At 36.8% G+C, this 22694-nt stretch overlaps 2 protein-coding genes across 7 annotated transcripts in view; one reads left to right on the top strand and one right to left on the bottom strand.

Annotated features, from left to right (window-relative positions):
* The first annotated feature begins 2344 nt into the window (after window positions 1-2344).
* Window positions 2345-22694, top strand: part of naf1 (nuclear assembly factor 1 homolog (S. cerevisiae)) — a 67837-nt gene continuing 47487 nt past the window's right edge. For both annotated transcript variants that reach the window (XM_044113993.1, XM_044113992.1), the window contains exon 1: window positions 2345-2756. The gene's annotated coding sequence lies outside the window, so the exon portion shown is untranslated. The remainder of the gene's footprint in view (window positions 2757-22694) is intronic.
* Window positions 7262-22694, bottom strand: part of vegfc (vascular endothelial growth factor c) — a 58098-nt gene continuing 42665 nt past the window's right edge. For 3 of the 5 annotated variants that reach the window (XM_044113996.1, XM_044113999.1, XM_044113997.1), the window contains 3 exons: window positions 15041-15177; window positions 11594-11918; window positions 7263-8034 (listed from right to left, as the gene is read on the bottom strand). In XM_044113996.1, coding sequence (XP_043969931.1) covers window positions 7926-8034; window positions 11594-11918; window positions 15041-15177 — 571 coding nt within the window. In that variant the 3' untranslated portion in view covers window positions 7263-7925. Of the gene's footprint in view, window positions 8035-11593; window positions 11919-15040; window positions 15178-22694 lie in introns of all 5 variants that reach the window. The other 2 variants (XM_044113995.1, XM_044113994.1) reach the window with 2 other exon arrangements.

The following is a 22694-nucleotide window of genomic DNA, read 5'->3' as shown; positions in this document are numbered from 1 at the left end:
TTAAAACTTCACACACTGCAAAAACACAAAATCTTACCAAGTATTTTTGGTTTAGTTCTTCATGCAAATATCTATGGTTCACTTTTCATTAAGTTAAAGGAGCTTTCATTAGGTCAATAATTCCTTAATAGTGATGAAAAGGTAGATTATTTTACTTATAAAAAGGGAAAATGCCTTGTTATAAATGAGGTAACATTTGATAATATCTGCAGCTGTGATGCGTTTTGTCACTGAGCCTTTGTTTATAGACAAGTCAAGTCAGGATTAATAGTGTCTAATACAAGAGGTTGCCTTTAACCAAATTAAGATGGTTCTATTTCTCTAACCCACGTTTGCCTGCAGAGTGGAGTCCATCATAAAAAGTCTTGGATTCCCTGATCCTCACTTCACTTGTGATTTTATTCACACCTGCCAAAATCCTTTTTGTACATTCTGTCCTCTTTTATATTGATTACAACTAACTCCAAGTCCAAAACTGCTCACATCGAGACATTCCTCCAATTTTTATATTTACTTTCTATCTCGCAAATCCCCTCAGTGTTTCTCCATGTTGACCACAAAATCAAACTTGACTCAGTGCTCATCGTTTTTCTGTCATTGGTTGCTCATTAGTTGTTGAACGAAAATTTCCATTACTTCAAAACAAGAAAACTGTTGTGAACTACTTCGGGTGTACGTCCACCTTGTTTGAATTGCATGTAAGCAATAAGATTTAGCAACAACATGGTGTGAAATCAAATGGCATGCAGTCGGTCTGCACAGTTCAAATCTCTGCAAGTGTCTTTCCCTTTTTCCTGGTACAATAGATCAATTAAGAGTCCAAGAATTTGCAAGTTAGGCTTGCAAATTCTGTATGGTATACAGAATTTGTATGGTATACCATTTGCATGGTATACAGAATTTGCTTTCTATTTGTGCATGCATAACTGTTGAAGTTTTCAGATAACTGAAAGCAGTTTTAGATATTTTTTTCTCATATCTTCATTTTTTTCTTGTTTGCTTGAGTTTGTTCCCTTGATTTTCGGGCAAATGCTACCTTTACGTTGTTGTCCAGCATGTGTGTTTGTTTTTAACTTCAAGACATAGCTTTACTGGACGCTATAATGCTCCACTAAATCCATAGCAATGAAAGTGAATCAAGATGTCAAACATGTGATACGACAACCTCCCTGGGTCTGGACATCCCGTGAACTCCAGCAGACCTCTGAAAACATTCTTCCAATGATGCGAGAGCTGAACTCCTATAAATAAAGTTTCATGTTCATAAAGCAGTTTATGTCCCATGTGATTGACTACTTCATTTCCATGTTTAGGAGTCAAAAGTAAGAACCTTATATAGAATAACGTGTGTTTTTCAAGAATTTAATATTAGCTAGACCAAGTGTCTGCCAGGGCTGGCAGCTGCCATGTTTTCTTAACCAGAGGAGGGGAGCTGTAAGTCTGCCTCTCGGTACTGTCTCTTTCTTGCACACACACACACACACACACACACACACGCACATGCAGACACAAAAACGTGCTTCATCAATGTTACATGAAAAGAAAGAAAAGAAAGAAAAATCAATTTGGCTGATAGAAATCTCCTGTGACAGCCGTTAGTGGAAGGCTTGGTCCATGGTTACACTGAAAGAGCGTTAAATACTTACCTGTTACACCCATAACCCAACAAACTCCCATTCACTGTAACATGTTGGTGCAGCTGCCATATTAAAATGCCTCCACAGAGATTTTTAATCAAACTTTTGATCCTGTAGGTTTGGGGATTTAGCTGCAAGTAGCTACGTTTCAGATTTAAGATAAACTAAATCTAATCTGTATGGAATAGTGTGCAAAAAGTCTTCAATTAAACACAATACATCATTTAAATAATTTTAATGTGCTTTTTTCAGTTTCAATCGCAATGTGAATAATCAAAACATGGTTTTTGAATGCCCAAAAAATTTTTCACCGTTTTGTAAAAACTACTTTCCAGGGATGGGGAATCTGATCTCTACCTGATACGATACACAGTTTGATTAAGAAGTTGTGATCCAATATTCTGCTCAATTTAAGATTTCTCCTCATCAACCAGCGATTTAATTAAGAAAGATTTACGTCCTCATCATGATGCATCTCGATTTAAATCAACTTAGGAGAAAAATATATTGTTTGTATATTTTTATTAATAAAAATGAATTAAGCAGTTCAAATTTCAATCATTTCCAAATGAATGGTTCTTTACAAAAATACGTAATATAATCTTTGTGAGGGAAATATTTGAGTGTCTTTTAGTGTTGAATCCTTTTGTTGTTGTCAGTTGGTATGGCAACGAGACACAGAGAGCGAGAAAAAAAAGAATACTAGTTAGTGGTTTTGAATTGTTTCTTCAACGGTTTTTCTGCGGTATTTTATTTTCCCCTTTGCTGTGGCGCACTGCACTGAATGTAAGGTACAGGTTTCATTTAGTTAACGAAATTGTTCTACCGCGGCGACGAGGCTATAGATACCAAAGAATGTTTTTTTTGGCCTTCCAGCATTGTGCGCATGGGCGAAGGTTCCGGATGTACAGTAAATAATAACATGCAAGGAGTCATAGCGTCTGCTATAACTTGTGCAGGAGTGGAATTAAAAGCTAGTTGTCCACTGAAAAAGGATGAAATACGAGCCTCACCATGAGCTGGAGCTGAAGGAAGAAGAACGACGTGAATCTCCCTGTGAAGACGGTGAACTGATAGGCGTCTCCACGCTGGATTCCATGCTGTTTCAAGTGTTGTGAGGTTAGTCATGCTTCCAGTGTATTTGACAGCAGCGTGGCACAATTTGCAAATCGCTTTTGCGTTTTCAAACTCTCCGTTTCTCTTGTAAAATCCATAGTGTTGCCAAACTGTAGATTTTCAGTGAGGCGGTGAATGTATTGGTTCCACTAACTCTGCCATGTTTGCCAGTTGTTGTGGTCACGTACGCGCTCTCAGAGACGTGAATAAGAATAAGTGGAGACTTGATTGAACGCCGAGTCCTACGTTACGTCGCCGCCATCTTGAATGTGGCAGTAAAGTGACCGGAGGTCCCTAATTCATATGCTATGTGGACTTTTTTCAATCGTTTTACAGTAAAATAAATCCATTCGCATTACCTTTCACAGGTAAGAATGAAAGAAAGTGATAACCAGTGATGTCGGTAGCGTTACTGACATCGGACCACTTTTTTCACCAAGTAGTAATCTAACACGTTGCTATTTCAAATCCCGTAGTCTGACTACAGTTACTTATCGAAATCACTTTGCGTTGCTGTGCGTTACCATGTTCTTAATTTTATTTCCTCTGTTCGTCTTGGGGAGTGATCGTCATTTCTGAGACAGTTTACAGCTCCGAAAAAAATATAAACAATGGAGGGAAGAGGGAAGTGCGCATTTTGTTGCTGGAAAAACAGGAACTATTTCGAGTTTCGTTTGCCAAGACCGATTATTATAAGTAGCTTACTGCCACTAAAATTATTTTTTTAATTACTTTGTATCTCAAGTGGTATTGTTCCTCAAAGTCTTTAGTTTCTCTCCTCTGAATTGTCAGATGAGATAATTAAGAGTGACTGAATAACACTGAAAGGTCAAGCTTATTTCCTTTTCATGTTAGACACAATATATTTCTTTAGCAAATAGGGTTTCAAATTTTGTTGAAAGTGCCCGATTAAAAATACCTTATTTTAGAGTCTTACTGTTCCCAGTGAACATCAGCAGCCCTACAGTCTAAATTAAATCTAATCTCTGGTGCTGCTGTCCATGGTACTGGACAAACAGCTTGACCTTATTAATTAAAAAAGTTATATTTCAATATGCTACTGTACAATAGTCACATTATTAAACCATACCTTCTGTTTTCTAAAACTTTAATATCTTAGGAATAAATGCCAGCCCCATAAAAATCAAAACTCTCAACTTCCCAGCAAAACAACGGAAAGACATGAAAATTGGGATGTATTGTGAAGGTAGGAGCTAACTGTTCAGTGAACAGCTTTTTCCAATGTTTCAAAGTGCAAAGATCAACAAGATTGCACAAGTGATTTCACTAAATACTTTTCCTTCTTATCCAAATATAGAAGAATAAAGAAGGCTGTCCATAGACACCGTTGGAGTCTGATTTATTCTAAATGGAAATTGTTAAAAGCCCATTTCCTTTCTAAATCCACACACTCACTGTGTTTCATTGTGCTGTTATCTAAGCAACTGGTTCACCCAGTACCCCCCACTTCCCTCCCACACACACACACACACACACACACACACACACACAGAGGTCATAAGTCAAAAGGGTTTGAATGGCAGGAAGGGAGTTGGATTGCTAATAGAGAACTTTGTTGTAATGTACTGTGTGAATTGGTTTCTGTGGCACCAAACTTTATTTTCTCCTTTTTCTTTTTAATTCTCATCCCAAAGATTCCAGTCTTTATTTATTTTAATATAAACATCTCTAGTATTGCTAAAGCTTCAGGAGAAATTCAAAAAATCATGAATAAAAACATACAAAAATTAAGACAGAAATTTAAAACTATGAAACGCTTCTCTCTATGTCACATGCAGACACATTTATTACTGATTTTACAAGCAAACACACATACAGACACACAGACCATCTGTGCCAACATCTTATCTTCTCATCAGCAGACCTGGGTTAGCTCCACTAACTTCCTTCCCTGTTTCGCTGGGATCTGAGGTGTGTTTACTCCGAAGTGTTAGTGAATGTGTTGAGGGTGGGGGCTGGAGGTGCTACAATGTCCCACCTAAACTTCCTGGAGACTAAAACAAAAGCATAGGAATAAATGAACAAGGAACTCTTTTTCATGTGAGAGAACTATTTTAACTCTGAAGAACATGGCAGCCTTTGGATACTAATGAGAGAAAAAGCAAATAAACTATTACTCTGTTTATTTCTAATTAAATACATCCCTACAAATTCAAGAATTACCTAATTTTTTTTTCCAACATTTGAATTTCACATTTGTCTTAGGTAAAGTTATGGGGAAGCCTAATTACAAACAATGATTTATTAGTTTATTGGGTCAACGTTGGCAGCAGCAGCTCAAAGGAGACCTATTACTCAAAATTCACATTTTATATGCTTTTGTACTTCTGTTTGGGTCTGCACTGCTTATAAAAACAACTTAAGAGCTTAAAAAAAACATAAAGTTGTTTTTTTGTAGTTGTGATTTTTTTGGTGTCTGGAAAATGAGCTTTTCCAAAAACCTCAAATCAGCAGGCACTGCCCCAGCGAAGCCCAGCCTCTTAGCGGGCAACACCAGTGGAAGCCCAGTCTGTTACCTAGCAACCCCACCGAAAGCTCAGCCCCTTACCTAGCAACCCCAGCCTGTTACCTAGCAACCCCAGTGAAAGCCTGCAGCAGATTATTTGGATTTAAAGCGACAAGAGGCCCTAAAACAGCTGATTCTGAAAGAAGCTCAGAATAGGCAGAAAATCCCATTTTCTAAGAATGATTTTGTGCTAAAATATATAATAAACATGTTTTGTGAAGCTCATAGACCTACATGAACTGTAGGAAGCATAATATCTGACCTTTAAAGTAGACAATTTCTGTCTGAATTTATCTGTGAATTTTGGCCAATGCAGAACTTGGATTATTTTTTATTCCAGGTATCTTGCTACAGATTTGCTGGTATGTTTGGGAGTCATTGTCCTGTTGAGAACATAATTTTACATGATTTTAGTCAAACAGATTGTTCCATGAAAACTTTAGGATAAAAGTTCTTCATTGACTCAGTAGCTGCATGGGTCCAGTGGCTGCCTAAATTATCTTACCCAACATGCACAGGTATTTGCCTCCTGTGCGGTGTCTAATTTAAAATAAATAATAAAGATTTTATGTTTATTTTAAACCAGTTGAATTGTCTGATTTAAGTTCTGGTTCTGGCCTGTGGTTTTCTGTAGGTATGTTGGTTTTGGGACCCAGGAGGAAGATGTGTCTTCTTCCAATAATGTTTCTGAATAATATTAGCAGAGTAATTGAGTCGGAGGATAACTTGCAAGCTAACTACCCAATCTATTGAGTCAAAGCCACCTGCCTGTGCACAAACTGAAACTGTGAGAAGTCAAAGTCCAAATGTCAATCTGATGGAAATACTGTGCGTACAAACCTCAATGAACAAAATCAGTATTTTAAAGAGGAGAGAGCCAAAATTCAACAACGTTTACAGAGATCTTTTAAAAGGTAGTTTTATAAGCTGCTAAAATGGTCTTTGTCCAGGTTAGATGAAACTTGAGCTCCTTGGCCATAGCGATATTGCTTGGGAAATATTGGAAAAAAAGGTAGATTATAACCCACAGAACATTTCCACAATAAAACACGGTGGTGGCTTCAGTGCATCTGGAACTTGTAATCTTGCCAAGGTGGAAAGAATTATGACCACTCATGAACATACTGTATGTTGTTGCTGGTGAAGAAATGCCTTAAAGCCAAACATGTTACTGACTGACGTGCACGAAGCCCTGATCTATGAGGTGGACTGAAGATGAACATCCAGAAGAAGGAGTTTAAGATTTGATGCAGAAGAATAGGATTGATTCCATGAGTCTTTTTGAAAACTAAAGACGTACAGGCGGTACGATGCACAAAGAATAAACAGCATCAGACCTGATTATAATTTTTACACTGGTAGTTTTTGATGGTTTTGTAATCATTGTGTTTGCATCTAAAATCTAAAAAAGCTGTGTCAAAAAGTTAAATACTTTTAAAATTAAATTTTCATATGAGATGCTAACAATTTGGTCCTCAACTGTCTCATGAATAAATATCACCTATTTAGCCTTAGTCTGATCCAGTCCTGCAGAATAAACCCTACTTACCAAATACATCTCATCCACTTGCTCTTAAAGGGGCAGAATGACATAAAATCAACTTTTATTCCCTCATCTAAAAAATACCTTGAGTGTTGCTTTGATTCTTTCATGCATATTTGAAAAATCCTTTAATCTCCTGTGGCAACTATTCAGGCACAATGCAATACAGGTAAATACTTTGTTAAAGAGTTAATAGAGGAGTAATGTTGTGATGACTTCCTGAAGGCAGAGCGCTTGCCAACACTTAAGCTTTTTTAAAGAGACAGAAGCTCAATTTCAAGGGATTAAATTACACAGTCAAGTTTCTTCTAAGTCATATTTCATATATACACATTATTTTTTTAAACTGAAAGTAACAGTTACTTGATTGTACTGTAAAATGATACTATGTGGCTAGGAAATGCATAATGCTGCCCTTTTAGCAAATACTGCAGAGATCTTTTAGCATAACATTACAAATGTTCTAGAGAGACTCTGAAAAGGAGAATAAACATCTTACATGACCTGTAAAACAAAACGATTCCTTCAACTATCCTCCTGTTACCTGGATAAATCAGGCAGACCTGATGCTCCCTGTTATCAACCGCTGCATCCGAGAAAAGATTTATTACAACATCCAGGATACTTTATTTTACACACATATACTTAACATACATGATACAAAAATATTGATCACAGTGTATTTTTATAAAAAATACAGAAATTGCAATAAACAAAGGATGAAAATAGCATTTAATAAATAATATAATCAATTTTTTACATCAGAATACTGAGACATAATTAATTTCCAAATATTTTAAAACGCATTATTTAACAAAGGTTGAGTGTTGACTCTTTTAATCCTGCAGTTCTTCCTCCCGTCTTCTCATTCATTCTCCATTTAAATGTCCTCAAAAGAAAATCAGTGCATTTCTCACCTTTCTATGTCCATTTTCCAATAATTTGCAACCCAATCCCAACGGTTTCCCCAAGTCCATCAGGATCCACTCACTTAGCTGCCACCACGGCTGATAAGAATCCTGTTGACCAGCAGGTCGACAAGTAATGGGTGATGTATTGAACTGTCTAAAGTTTGCATCTTGATGGCGAGTTATGAGCCAGATTAGTCCAAGCGCCTCCAATGCGAGGGGACACAGCGACACACCTCCTCACTGAAGAAGAAACCTGCTTCACACTTCCGTCTCCTCACCTCACATGGAGGCCTAAGACAACTGCAATTAAAAAACAAGAAAAACAAATGTAACGACAATAAACCAGAGAATAAAGACGAGGAAAACAGGCGTGGTGTTTTGAGGGCTTTGTCCACTTGCATTTTATGCGTCTTTTGTAAAAAGTGGTTTTAATGGAGAGAAATTATCAAATTATGTTGGCCCTAAAAATGTTTTCTTACTTGTCCTCAGTTTTCAGAATATCCAAAAACAGACATTTAAATTACAACATAGTAAAAGCTTCCCTATTCCAGATCTTTACGTTCAGTAATCGACGTTTTCATTAATTGAGTTATTTTAATTGACAAACTACACAATCTCTTTTGTTGTTGGTGAAAAAAATTTTTTTCTTTGGCAAAATACTTAAGATACAACAAAAATAACGTAAGTAAATGGACTTACGTTGTGCCTTTCTCACCTTTCTATGTACATTTTCCAATAGTGGAAAATGGACATTATTGTCCATTTTTGAGTCATAGTGCTTTTCGAGTCATTTTGACCACTCAAAGCGTTTTACACTAGAGACACATTCACCCATTCGCACTCACAAACACACCGATATGCAGATCGGTTGACAATTTGGGGTTAAGTGCCTTGCGCAGAGGCATATCGACATGTGGCAGGAGGAAGCTGGAATCAAACCTACAACCTTCCGATTGCAAGACGACTACTCTACCATAGAGCCACAGACGCCCACAGAGATTTCTCCCACAGTGAGTGGGAAAAATGGTTCACTCTTCCCAGAATGCCCTGCTCTATAGTCCGCTTCCTGCTTTTTGAGCGTTCCCCAGTCCGTTTGTGATCAGACTTCACATCAGACTTCACTTCAATCAAACCAAGACTGAGGTTTGTAGGTGGATCAGAGACTGGATTTTTGGTCCATATCCAAGTTTGATTGCACATCCACACCTCCCCAAATGAACTGGACTTTCTAGGCTTTCTAGTTAAAATACAGCAGACTAGCTAATGAACCTGATTCATTGCTGTGAGCTATGCTACCTCTTAGAATGCCAACATCACTTCAATTAAGTTTTCTAAATAAACTGAATAAGAATAACAAACCAGCAGAAACCACTGCACCACCATGACTGATATGACTTCAATAATTTTAATTTCTAATGATTCCTTAACAAGAAAATTTCATTAAGGCTGCACTGATGTTCATCTGCAACCCTGAAATGGAGAGACATCCTGCCTTTGTAACTGTATCTCTAATTAGCAGACCTCTGTGACTCTAAACAGGGCTAGATGGAAGCGTAAAATGGACTGATGTCATTAGAGACATAATCATCTGCACCAATGCCATAAAACCGGGCTCTCTGATAGCGACAGTAACTACCAACTTACTTATTTCAAGAGGTTAAATGTTTCAGATGGAATGTAGACGTCGTAAAGAAAAAAACAACAACTACCAGCAGGGGCAGCCTGGCAGCCACTTCATCCTGAAGGAGCGCAGAGCGAGGGTCGTTACCAAAATATTACGCTATGTGCTCTAACAGCCGAACACAGCAGGTGGTGCGGTTCCTCCAAGAGCCGCTGAGACGGTGCGCATGTGTCAGAACAAACCGGAGAGCGCGAGTCTGCTGTGTGTGCAGGTGGAAGTAGAGCGGCACTAACGAGACTGAAGAAAAGTCAAACCTGACCGAGTTTGTGCTGATTTAAGTTGCATAAGCAAATGCTGTGACTCTTTAAGCTAGAGCTGATGCATGTGTTTCCTTGACTAGTTTACAGTAATGGAAATAAATCCTGAAGCAAAAAGCAGCTTTAACCCATAAAGAAAGCATCTCTGCTTCTGTTGACTATAATGAAGCAGAAGTAGGGATGCTAACACTGATGTAAAGCAATCTAGAACTAAAGTAAAATAATCTAAAACTGAGGTAAAAACCTTGAAAGAACAGCAAACTATATGTAATTCAGTTCAATTTAATTGGGCTTCACCTGGCGCAGTGATTACAGTCTACAGACCTGGACGCAGACATCCCGAGTTCAAATCCCATCCTGCACACCGTCATGTCAAGATGCTGCCAAATGAAGGCCACTATTCCCAAAAAAATTCCTTACTTTGTAATTTATTGAGCTTCCTGTACTGTTTCATGCGTAGGATCAGTTTGAATGCATGTATAATTGAACTGAAATAATTTTTTTTGTGAATTGCCTTCAGATGACATTTGTTGTGAATTGGAGCTATATAAATAAACTATAGCAGAGAGAAAAAACAAAAGGAAAGTCAATCAGTTTGATGATGTGAAAAATATGTTGTCACTCAATGATGTCAGAACTGAAGTACGAAATCTGGCCTGTAAAGCCAACTTAAAGTAAGTCAAGATGCGAAAAGATAATTCAGAAGATCCCCACACTTCATCTTGTTGCTGCAGCCAAGTTACTTATATCTACGCTTGGCCAGAAGACAATATACTGAGATAGGGAAAACATGTTTCTAATGCACGAATGTGTAAATATCTGTAATAAAATCTATTTTGTTATGGTTACTTCGAGAGAACATTAAGCTAGTGATGAAAAGGAGTCCAAATAAATAAGCAACGATTTTTGTGCCAGGTCCCAAACTTTCCTATGTTCATAAATCACTCCCAAACAAGGTCACGAAGGGTCAGAACTGGACAGGATGGATGGATGTGTGTATATGTGTGCGTACTTCCTCCTTTGTGTGGAAGGGAAATTGCTAAGTGACAGCTATGGGAAGTCATTAGCGCACTGGTATCTTATATTTCACACAGAGGTCGATGCTCTAAGCACTTTGTGCAGCCTGAACAGTGATTTCCTGTGGCTATATGTACATGCACCATACATGTACACACACGTACTAATTAAAAATCTGAGTGCAAGCTTTCATGTGTATGTTTGGACCTCAGTGAGGTTTCACCTCCTTCTTCTTCCTCAAATTAAACAAAATCTATGTCAAAGGTTTGTGCAGGAAATATTTTTGTTTGTGGCGTTATCATGTTAAAAGATATTAATAAATGTATCAACCAGCCTTCCAATCCCCACATTTTAAGAAAATCAAGTAAATTTAGTGTCAACTACTAAAATATTAGCTACAGAAATATAGCAAAATTAATCTATATAAATTTTGCTTGATTTTTGTAATGTAATTTAAAACATTTTTTACATGTACACCTATATTAAAACATACTTTAAATATATGACATACGGGCGTATAAATGTATAATAAAATTCTATAAAAATTATAATATATAAAAATATTCAACATATTGTATTTAAGCCATTTATTATATTTTAAAAACCAAAATTTTCTGACCTTTGGGGATCAATAAAATATTATATTTTACAACAAAAAACATTTGGGACAGAAACATAGCACCATGGATTGACACCATCTTGTATTTGTTTTTGTAAATGTTCGGGGTGCTTATTGACCTTTGATGACCTCCGAAAATAGTTCATATCTTTAAAATGATAACGGCACAAACAAAAAATTTTGCTGCACAAATGTTTCATACCAATTTTATTTAATTTGACAAAGGTTGGGGTCGGGTGTCAATATCTGGATAAATTTATGCAATGCCATTACTTTCCTCCTCACCTGCATGTTGCTTGGTGAAACCTTCTTCCTCTCAGAAAACACTTATTTGGCGATTCGTTACATTCACAGGAGCATTTCGTCTTGTTTAGGGGCTGGTGCCTCGGACAGGTCTTATTACACGTGCACTGACACGTCTCTTTGTTGAAGACGTGGTTCTGGGGACAGGAAGGAGCAGGCAGCATGTTGCAGACGCACTGGCAAGTGTTTCGGTCCAAGTGTCGCTTAGGCCCACAGTCACGAGTTGGATTTTCAAGACGGCATACACATTGACAGCTTTCCACATCTAGCTCTTTATCTGGGCCACACAAATCTGATGAGAGTATGTCTGCAGGGATGAAAGGAAAAATGAAAACAAAACCAGTTTTACTGATGCATGCAAAACAATCTTCTCTGATTACTGTGAATAAAGGCAAAAGCAAAAACATGACTTCAAATTTTCCTGACTGATTTTATGCAAAAGTAAACAAAATGTTAATGCAACACTATGAATGATGGTGTTTTAAATTTTTACAGCTTCATGTAAAAACTGCGACCGCAACAGTGCATGACACATCAACAAACTATGAAATTCCTGCACTCTATTTGGATCATCCGTTTCCTCTGGGAGAACCCAAATGACTCTATTTCATGAACAACAGATTATCTTTAAAAAAAAAAAACTGAGAAAAAAGCAAGACTTTTCAGAAAGAACAGCTAACAGATCTTCAGTCTGTTCCAGACAGAATCATTATGTGTGTGCATAGTTGTGTGTCCAGGATGAAACGAGCAGATAAAACAGAAAAACACTTTCTGCTGACAAAGTGCAGGATGCTCCCACTCTCTTTATGCTCTCACTGACTCTAACAATCTAAATCATCGTCCTGACTTCTAAGTGGCGTTCTTATTTTCCCTGGGAAAAATCTGCGCTCAGGCTGAGAACAGAGATCAGATCTAGGTCTGCAGCTGTGCTGAATGCAATGTGCCGGTGACGAGACGGTGAGCAGAGCTGCACCCCACACTGACCAACTGCATCTTAACACCTGAAATACAATTATTTATGTTGGGATATCTGCTGGCTGAAAGGAAATGTTTGCTTTTGCCAAAGCAACTCAAGTCTATTTTTCTTTTATTATGTTTCTAAATTACAAATAGCCTTAAAATGTTGTTAGCGCACATGTAGAAAACTTTTTTTTTTTTTATTTCAATGTGTTTTCTATCATTGGAAAGTTTAGAATACACACTTTAGAATCTGAAAACAACTCAAAATGGTCCTGGTAGATATGTTCATGGTTTTATCGTGGCCAGTCACAAGAGACTTAATATTTTCTCTTCAGGCTGTATATGTTAAGAAGTTGTTATTGTGGGGGACATTTTAAAGTCAGGTGGTCCATGAGTGTTTGCTAAATGGGATAAATGGTCCTCAGCCTGGTGGTTTGAGAAACTCTGATCTAGAGGGACGCAAACTGTTTGTATAATAAGCAAAACACACATTTCCCTTTTATGACAGGTCTTAAGAGTCCACAAAATGTTCTTAATTTCCTAATGCTTAGATAAATGTAAGGCCATTTAAAATACTTGGCAAAATAAAAAAACAAAGTGACAGTAGCTCCAGTTTTGATTCTCACAAACTTCTAATTTGTCCAATCAGTTTGACAATCAGTATTTTTCCAATCAATCAGAATCTGCTTCGAAACTTGAGGAAACAAAACCCACATGTTCAAGTCCAAACACTGTTAGCTTGTATTTGTACATGACAGCTATTTGTGGAATCTGGTGCACTGAGGTCTCTGCATTCCTCTGTTTTTATTTGTTGACTTGGGATCCACAAAGAGTGTTATCAGAGCCAAACACAAAGCAAGGATTCTACAAACAGGCATTCAGCAAACACTCTGCAGCCATAAATCCTCCTCAGTGAACACAGGAACTTTCCCCTGTAACTAAGGACAGAGGAACTTGACCTGCTGTGCCTGGGTATCACTGTATTGTGTGTTGTGCAATTTATAGCACACATGCTAACATGTAGCACCCAAGTCACACTGATAACACATCCATTTTCAACTTTTTATTTAAACTATGTTGCAGTGATGTATTGTAAGCACTGGCAACATGTCTTTGGCGTACTGGATCTTTTGTCTATTGGCCACTGGAGAATGGTACCAGAACCCACAAGACCCAACAAAACAAACAGATGTAGCAAATGGATAAATAGATGTTGGTGATCTACAGCAGGGTCACATTTAGCAAGGGGAAATCAGCAGACCACTTAAAACGTTTGTTAATTTTAAATGTAAAGTCGAATAATCAAAATACTTATTTAACATTTCACACCATTTCTGAGAGTACAAACATCTGCAGATCACATTAAATCAATAAGAGCCTTGTCTGAACTATAGGGCTTGTTTAGCCTTGATACTGAACCACACCTGCGGCTGTTTGTCTGATTGTATACCAGTGTTAAAACGTCTCTTCAATCCAGCAAATGTTCAGCATCAGCTCGAACACAGCTCTTACAGTATTGTTTGTTAGTTAAAGCCGTATGAGTCTAGCAAACATAGCATCGTGCACAGTTGAGTATTTTAATTCCCTTTGGTAATTTAGTAAAGATAAATTGGAGGAATGCAAGTTATTGATTAATAAGTTAATCTCAAGGTGATTCATCCTGTCAAATAAATAAATATTAATTGATAACGAGCCATTTTCTTAAAAATCTGAGTTTTCTCTTGTATCAAGATGGCCGACCGTCTTTCCATGCTGGGCACATTTTTTAAAATATGCTGAATTTCAAAAACATCATTAAATTTTAGCATTATTTTGTGTCAGCTGTGTTAAATACAGAAACATTTGGTTTTCTCGCATTATTAAACTTAAATAAAGCAAAACTGGAACCTCTTAGGCTACTAAATAGAAGAATGAAAGATGGAAAGATTAAAAAATGTGAAACATCCCCATAAACAGAAAGATGCTCAGACTGAAGTACCGTCTGTTGCTCTTGAAGAAATATTAAAACATTGCTCCATGAAGCACATTAATTCACAACAACCCTCAAAATCTACTGTTATTTTTGTTGCATGTTTTCTTCCCCCATCATGTTTTAAATTTTCTCTGTTATCATATGTTCAACTTCAGACTATATCAGCAATTTTTAAATCAGAAGTTGATGCTGAATGAGCACTATTAAAGTGGAACTTACGAAATTTGCCCGCCATCTTTATTTCTATATTAACTTAAGGATGACCAGTGCTGCCCTCTTCTGAGTGGCGGTCAAACTGCAACACTGAAAGATCCAAGGGGGTGAATACTTTTTATAGGCACTGTATCGTCTATGAAGATATAGGTGAGATACATCAACATACAGTTTTTAGGTGATATTTCTGCCTAGATATGATTTAGATTTGTCGGTTATGCAGGAAGAAAAGCCCAAGCGGTGCCAGATGAACTTTTCTTTGTGAAACGGTGTGATACACCTACCATGGTGCTGCTGAGGTGATCGTAGATGAAGCAGTGGTGGAGGAGGGGGCTTAACAACCGAAGCCATGCTGATACACTGACACTGCTTAGTGTTCCACACCTGGCCAGGCGGACACGTCCTGTTGGCAACTGCACACCTTTAGAGGACAAAAAAAAAAAAGCTGAAATCTTATAGCAAAATTACAGTTACCAGCCTGTCCTTGTATGTCCAGTAATCTTTTCCGTGTGTAGATTACTGGTAATAAAAGACGTACAGCTCTTGTATTTACCAACAGAGATTTTGGTAACACTTTATTTGACGGGTTGTGAATAGGACTGTCATGACACCATCATAAACAAAGTATTACGGATAAAACTTTAAAGATTATGTAGCTTTATGTTATTAAAGCTAAAGTTTAATCAGTAATACTTTTATAACAAATTTATGTCACATCATGATTTCTTGGTTAATGTCAAGTTGCCATAACAAAGACATTTTGGATAATGTCAACTTTGTATTTGAAGTGTCATGATTTACCGAATGACAGTCATAAATATTCATGAAGACTTACTCATGTTTATGACAGGTGTTATGACAGTCTTTTTTTTTTTTTTTTTCCCTCCAGGTTGTCTTTTGTGGGCTCTAGTGTATGACAGTAGGCTGACAGAAAATGGGGAAGGAGAAGGAGGAAGACATGCTGCAAATGTCTGTGGAGTCCGGGAATCGAACCCACGACTGCTGCGTCAAGGACTCAAGTCCTCCAAATGTGGGTTGCGCTATCCCCTACGCCACCAAATTGTAGGACAGTCTTATTCACAACCTTGTGGTAAAGATAAACATTTAGCATTTATAAAACTTATAATTTTTTCTCTGTTTGTTTGGCTTCTTTGGTCTGAAACTTCTTGTTTATAACCTTAAATTGACATGGCAATGTTCTGTTTCAACTCGCTTTTAATTTCATCAACCATTAATATTAGTAGCTAGTAAAAAAGTGCTTTTCCTTTAATTTAATTCAATGTTTCAGATGGCTACCCATAATAAAATAGTTACTCTAACTCAAATTAAAATCCCTTTTTAGAGTTTAAAAATCTTTCCAGCCTTGTGTACATGTGAGTAAAAGCATAGTTTTCTTGTAATATTTTAAAAATCTTAAAGTTTTAACATTCAATCAGCAGATATTGACTTGGAAAACATGAAGAGCTTTAGTTTGATAAATATTACTTGTGTTTATGTGACAGAATATTAAGAGAAGAGTTGCTTAGTGTTAGACAGTAATCTGCAGAATCGCACACAAACATCTTAGTCAGGGGAGAAGTTTCTGGGTTGGCATTTAGTAGGAACAGGGAGGTTTCATTGAACTGTCTTTGGTGAGATGTCTCCAAGTTGCACAATAAAAGAAAACAACAGAATTTTATTGCCTCATGATGTGTTTGAATTTTTATCATTCCCAAAACTGAAGAGCTTTGCAGAAGCTGTTGTTTTCTGACAGCAGAGAGACATCTAGTTTCATGGTTTTAACTTTAAGAAACTATTACCACACTTAACTGTTTCTCCCATTAAGAAACAATTTTATCCTGATTTATTTAAAACTACACACGCAAGGTTATCCCAACTAGATTGAAAGTCTTCACTCTGTTTTTATTCCAATAATAATACAGTTGCATAAATAATACTTCTTTGTCTTCAGCTTGGAAACTTTAAACGAACAGACATAAAACAGATGGTTTGACTGATCACATCAACAAATGACGCAAGGAAATTAATATGGAGAAAGAACTGCTGTTTGCTTTGTTACGACCACATGACCTTCAGAGCAAAAATCCCCCAGTTTCTTCTTGCTCGTTGCTTCTTAATCAGCCCATTTCCCTAATGTCTTGTTTACATCATGTCTGGTTTACCTTTACCGCATCTGCCAAAAAGAGACATGAGCCTCGAAATGTCTAGCAAGTAATTCATGTCTGACAGCTGACGAGACTGTTATTCAGCTTTGGAACGTAACGAAGGTTGCAATAATTTTCCCCTTTGAAGAATTTATGCAACTAATGAACAAAACAGTAAGACAAAACTTTGAATTAAAATCATTAAATTAAAAAAGGGTGGATCAAATTTACATAATATTTTGTGTTGATGATGCAGAGCAGATGGTGTGAAATTAGTAGTGCTAATTGCTACTGTGCCATAAAATCTCATACTGAAGTTATCATATGTTCATACATTTAAATGTTTGCAGCAATGCTGTTACTCAATTAAGAAAAATAATCAGATTAATCACACTCTTCGGCTGTGATTAAACACAAACACTGTGTTCAGCTTCGTAAGCTTGAAACGTAAAAATGCATTTAAAAAAAAAATTTAAATGTCTCAAACTAAAGATTACAGTTTCCCAGGTTTTCATATTCAGAACAGTTAATAGAAGCCATTTTGTTTCAAACATAATTTAGAAATGGTAATTATAACTGGTTGCACTTCAGTGGAAGAATAATTCACGGTTGCATTAAGTAGGCTACATACTACGTTGATTTTATCCAAACGTCCATCTCTGAGATTTTTAAAGCAAAATCTGACGCTCATCGTTCCTCTTTTCACTCGTGTTTCTGCATCGTTGACCGCAGTACAAGCCCATGTAACACCCCTTCATGTACTAGGTAACCCTCCACGGTTAAGAGCGTTAACATCGACAGTCCTACTTTACCGACAGAACCTTCCCAAAGGTCATCTGCAACCTTGCCAAGTTTGAGTTTCACTTAATTTAGTCATAGATACAACTTCTTGTACATGGACATAACAGGGAGTTTAACAAAGTCAAACTTCTCTCCTTTCTTTAATTATGTTGTTTCAAGTCCAAATGAATATCTTTCTAGCCATAACTGAAATTAAAAACATCACATTTTTATCAATAATTAAAACATAACTTGATATTCTTCGCACCAAAATTTATGTTTTTATTAATTAGTTAACTTCTACATTTTGTTTTATGTTGTTGACTAATGTTTTCAACAAATAATATCATTAACACAGCATAAAATAATTCATGCTAAGGCTTTTGTTGCATCATTCCACCATGGCTTATTTCTGACAGTGTAACTCAAAGTCTGCCAAGAGTCAAGCAAACTTTCTGAAACAGCTAATGAGTCTCAGATGTTTTTCCCCCCTTAATTTGTCTTTGTAAACTAATTAAACCAAATTAGCACAAAAATTAAGGAATGATCTTCATGCTGAGGTATTGAAGGTTGTGACATGCAGAAGAACAGAGCATGAAGCCGTTTCTGTAACATGATGGCAGCGACGGCTGTCATCATCACGTCTGGACGCAACTGTTCCTCTGTGTGCTTTGGTTCACCGTGCTATTGCCCCAGAAAAACAGCAACTCATCTGTTGTCCCATAATAGCTCATTCTTATGGCCTCACAGATAATTTTCTAATAATACTCAAAGAATGCAACTCTCAGCTGTGCAGGCAGAGTGACACAACCACGTAATGTTGCAAAGTAACAAAATCAACTATGCTTGGTTTAGTAAAGCACATTTACCTAAACAGTTTTTTGCAAAAGCGTAGAGCAGCTGTGTCTGTAGCGAAGCACATTCACATGCTGTGACTTGAACACGGAATCTCACAACTTCCTCCTGTTCTTCATAGACTTGAACTGCATCCCCTCTTGTGTGTATTGTGTTGTCCTGCGGTTCTGGACAGTTTTTAAGTTTTTCTGGATCTGTGCAACATAGCACACTAGAGACTGAATTTATAAGAGTCACTTCCATCAAAGTTTTGAAATCAGGGAAGATTTCTGCACAAGCAGTTCAGATATACCGGTGTGTGATCTGTAGTCATCACAAACACACTCCAAAGACTCTTGTCTGTAACTCCGGATAGGAGATGCATTGAGTCCAGGAGATGATCTGATTGATTTAGACATATTTGCGACGCACTCTGTGGCTAAGGTTAAAAATCTCTGCATCAAGTGGTCATGCGTGTGAATTGTAATCTGTCAAAATGGCAGCTGGCCTTCAGATCATCTGCCATGATGATCTGAAGCAGATGGTCAAAGATATAAAATATTCAGTTAAAGCGATTCCTGCTTTCAAATTCCCACTGATAAACCTTCTGTTCCCTGCAAGTAAGGCATTAGCTACCAAAAACTACTCCACATAACCTAAAACATATTCAGTTAAACTACAGTGAAATCTGTATTGACTTTCTTTAGGTGCTTGGAAAACGATGTCCTGCTTCCCCCAAGTTTTCAAGTTTCCAGAGACTGGATCACAAGGTGAAAGGTCGCTCCTCCTACATGCCACCTGAATTGCTTTATAATTGTCTATTATCTCATAACCTACAATGGGTTGTGAATATAAGCATTAGAAATATATAAAACGCAATGGAACCAAAAATAAACGTAAACCCGATGCTGAATTTGTCCAGAAATCAGATAGCTTGTTTGGACTTCGACCAGCTGCCAAGAAAAATACTTCTCCTGAAAACACAACACACACACACACACACACACACACACACACACACACACACACACACACACGGCCAATTATAAGAACCACCACAAAGTGAAAATAGTCTGTCTGTAAAGCAACATGTAGGGGACTGTTGACTTGGCCACAGAGACAGACAGCAGGCAGCGTGTTTGCAGACAGACAAATAGTTGAAACTTTTGAAAGGGTCTGGCGATAAAAAGAAACAGAAGGTGGTTTCAATTAGAGCTGCAGAGCTTCAGACATACACAGGGAGGAAAAAAGAAAAGGAGAAAAGGGAAAGTTAAACGCTGGCTGGTGGGGGAGGTTTTTCACTTCACCTAATGTAAAACATACGGCTGCCTAAGTGTCCATCCTTACATGCTGACTGATTTGTAGGTGTGAAAATGTCTACAATATGTTTTCCTGCAGCCACAGTCGGACCAACTATCCCCTGCTGTGGGTGTATACATGTGTGTTTATGTCTAAAGGGATTTTGCAACACACCCACACACAACAAAAAACCAACACGATTCATTTGTTAGGATTTCAATAGAAGTTTTGCTTTGCTCTGTCTGGTTAGATTAGAGATTTTTGTTATATTCTCTAATCCTGCTCCATGAAGCCTGTACTAGAAAGATGATTTTGCTTGAAACAATATTTTTATTATTGCAACTTGCATACTTTCTGAACCGAATCGGTTATTTACTGTGCGCTGCAAACCGAAACGACAAAAATGGAAATATAATCCCATAAATAATAAATAATAAATCATTTCTTTAACAGATTCTTACTGTAAGTATATTTTTGCAGCTATATTTTTTTTACACAATATCAGACAAACTCATGAAGACACAACAAAAAACAGAAATTTAGATATATGGTACTAAAACGTGCGACATTTTTTCCAGGGTCCGACATTAAATCAGACTAAACACCTCCTTTTTTGAGGTAAAGTGGGATTCAAAAGAGATTTGTATTTGCAAAAAGAGTTTATAACAGGGAGAATTTTTTTAATGTTTTTCAAGATCAGACGTTTACATACAGTCATGATCCATGTCAGCAGTAGTAATTGAGCAGTTGATTTAGTAATTGATTAATTATTAACTGCAATATACAGACTCAACAAAGGCAAACTGCTGAAAGAACAACACACTCAGAGCCAAAAATATCAACATTTTTCATTTAACATAAAGAAACCCCTTCAAAAGTATATATAATTGTTTGAAGAGTCCTTTAAGATAACTTTAAGGCATCTGGATGGTCCACAATCCACTTCCTGACGTCTCATTTGATTTATTTAGATTTTCCATGATGTCACTCAAGAAGGAAGTGTTAAAGTTTTGCTATAAAATACATTCAGAGGTAAGCCTCCATTTTACTCAAATGTTGTGAATTAATGTATCGAGCCATTGAAATTGTACTATATGCCAACGTTAAAATCTGAAGAAAATAACAAGACTATGGAAATAAATAGATATTTCTGGTAATCCTAGCTGAACTGCAATGTGAAAAGTTTAGTCTCATTTAATGTACTTTAGCATGCAGCAAACACAACTTCACATAATATAGATCAGGGGTGTCCAAAGTGCGGCCCGGGGGCCATTTGTGGCCTTTGGATGAATTTTGTGTGGCCCCTGACTGCAATTCAAAAATGGCACAAATATGGACATCCAACACTTTTAGTCATATTTTTTTCAGTCTATATCTTTTAAACGGAAAATATTAAATACAACACAAATAATTTTTTATTGAGTTTTCCTTTTTATTATTATTATTATTATTATTATTATTATTATTATTATTATTATTATTATTATTATTATTATTATTATTATGTTATTAGTCGTGCCATAAACATCTGAAATGGTTTTACTCAAAAACTAATTTTTGCACATCCATTACATTTGGATAAATACAGTAAAGCTTGTAAAAGAAAATTCTTAAGAAAAACATTTTATAGACTTAAAAAATGGAAAATAATAAGTCCAAAAAGTTAAATAACTGTCAAATAACAAATGTAAAATAGTACAAGTTTTATTTATTCTTGTGCAGGTAAAGGATAAATGATTGACAATAATATTTTTGCATTTTAATTGGGGGGGAAAAAAATTTGCCCCTGAATATTTTCAGTTTGGACTTTTTAGCCGTCAGTTCAACCACTGATATAGATGGATGCTTCATGCACAGACGAAGCAAATGAAAATGTTGGGGTATTCTTCTTCTATTACATGGGGGAGACTTTTCCAGAAGAAGAAGGGTCCCACAAGGTGTTTTAGTGTCAGTGATTGATTTTCTACCTCACCGAATGCTTATAAATTCATCTGGTAATAGCTCTGCTACAAGGTACTGCAACCACCTAAATGTTTTTTTTACTGAACCAAAAGGATCATTGAGCTGTGAGGCTTCGTATAAAAACATCTACACATGATCTGATCTGTTTTAATCCAGTCAATTAAACTTAGCTATTGTTCTGTTTTCAGAGGACACCAGCCAAAAAATACATTAGGAGCCAATCCCTGATGGGATCCTGACTGTTAGCTGGTCATTAATCACAGCATGCACACAGGAACATACACATTTCATGGACCTGTGGAGTCAATCTAGAGATAATATGGAACGCGTTTCCTTAAGTAACACCCTCAGTGTGCGCAGAGTTAACAGGAAGCTATCAAAGTAACAATAGCCTTAACCACTCAGCGTTTTTAGGAACACCTCAAATGGCAGAGAGGCGCTCAAACGCAAAGGATCAAAACTGAGTCAAAGACTTATTTTAAACAGCCACTTACAGCTGGAACAGAGGGAAACACAAAGGGAAGGCAAATAAACTTTAGACTGGATTAAGGTGCTTTTTTTCCCCCCACAAGAACTTTTTCCAGTAACCAAGACGATTTTCTGGGAACCATAAAAACCACTGTTTCCACTTTTTCTAATAGTTTAAAAAGTCATTACCCGGGTACAAATGTACCCTGATATGGAGGGAATACAGGAAAATGCTAAGCATTCTGAAGTGGTTGAAGTTCTCAACAATATAAGTTACTGCCTTATAATGTTGTTATAAGTCCGTAACATTAGTTTCAGGACTAGGCAATATGGGTTTCATATCAGTCGATGTTGGTAATTATTGATTTAGTTTTTTAAATATTTGCCAACCCGGTGATGTGACCTTTCTAGTTTTATCCACAGTTTCCTCTCAAACCGTTGTTCTCATTTT

Source organism: Gambusia affinis, linkage group LG04 (assembly GCF_019740435.1).
Source record: "Gambusia affinis linkage group LG04, SWU_Gaff_1.0, whole genome shotgun sequence".
Classification (NCBI taxonomy): domain Eukaryota; kingdom Metazoa; phylum Chordata; class Actinopteri; order Cyprinodontiformes; family Poeciliidae; genus Gambusia; species Gambusia affinis.
Note: the sequence above shows the minus strand (reverse complement) of the source record. Positions and strands in the feature narration are given on the sequence as shown.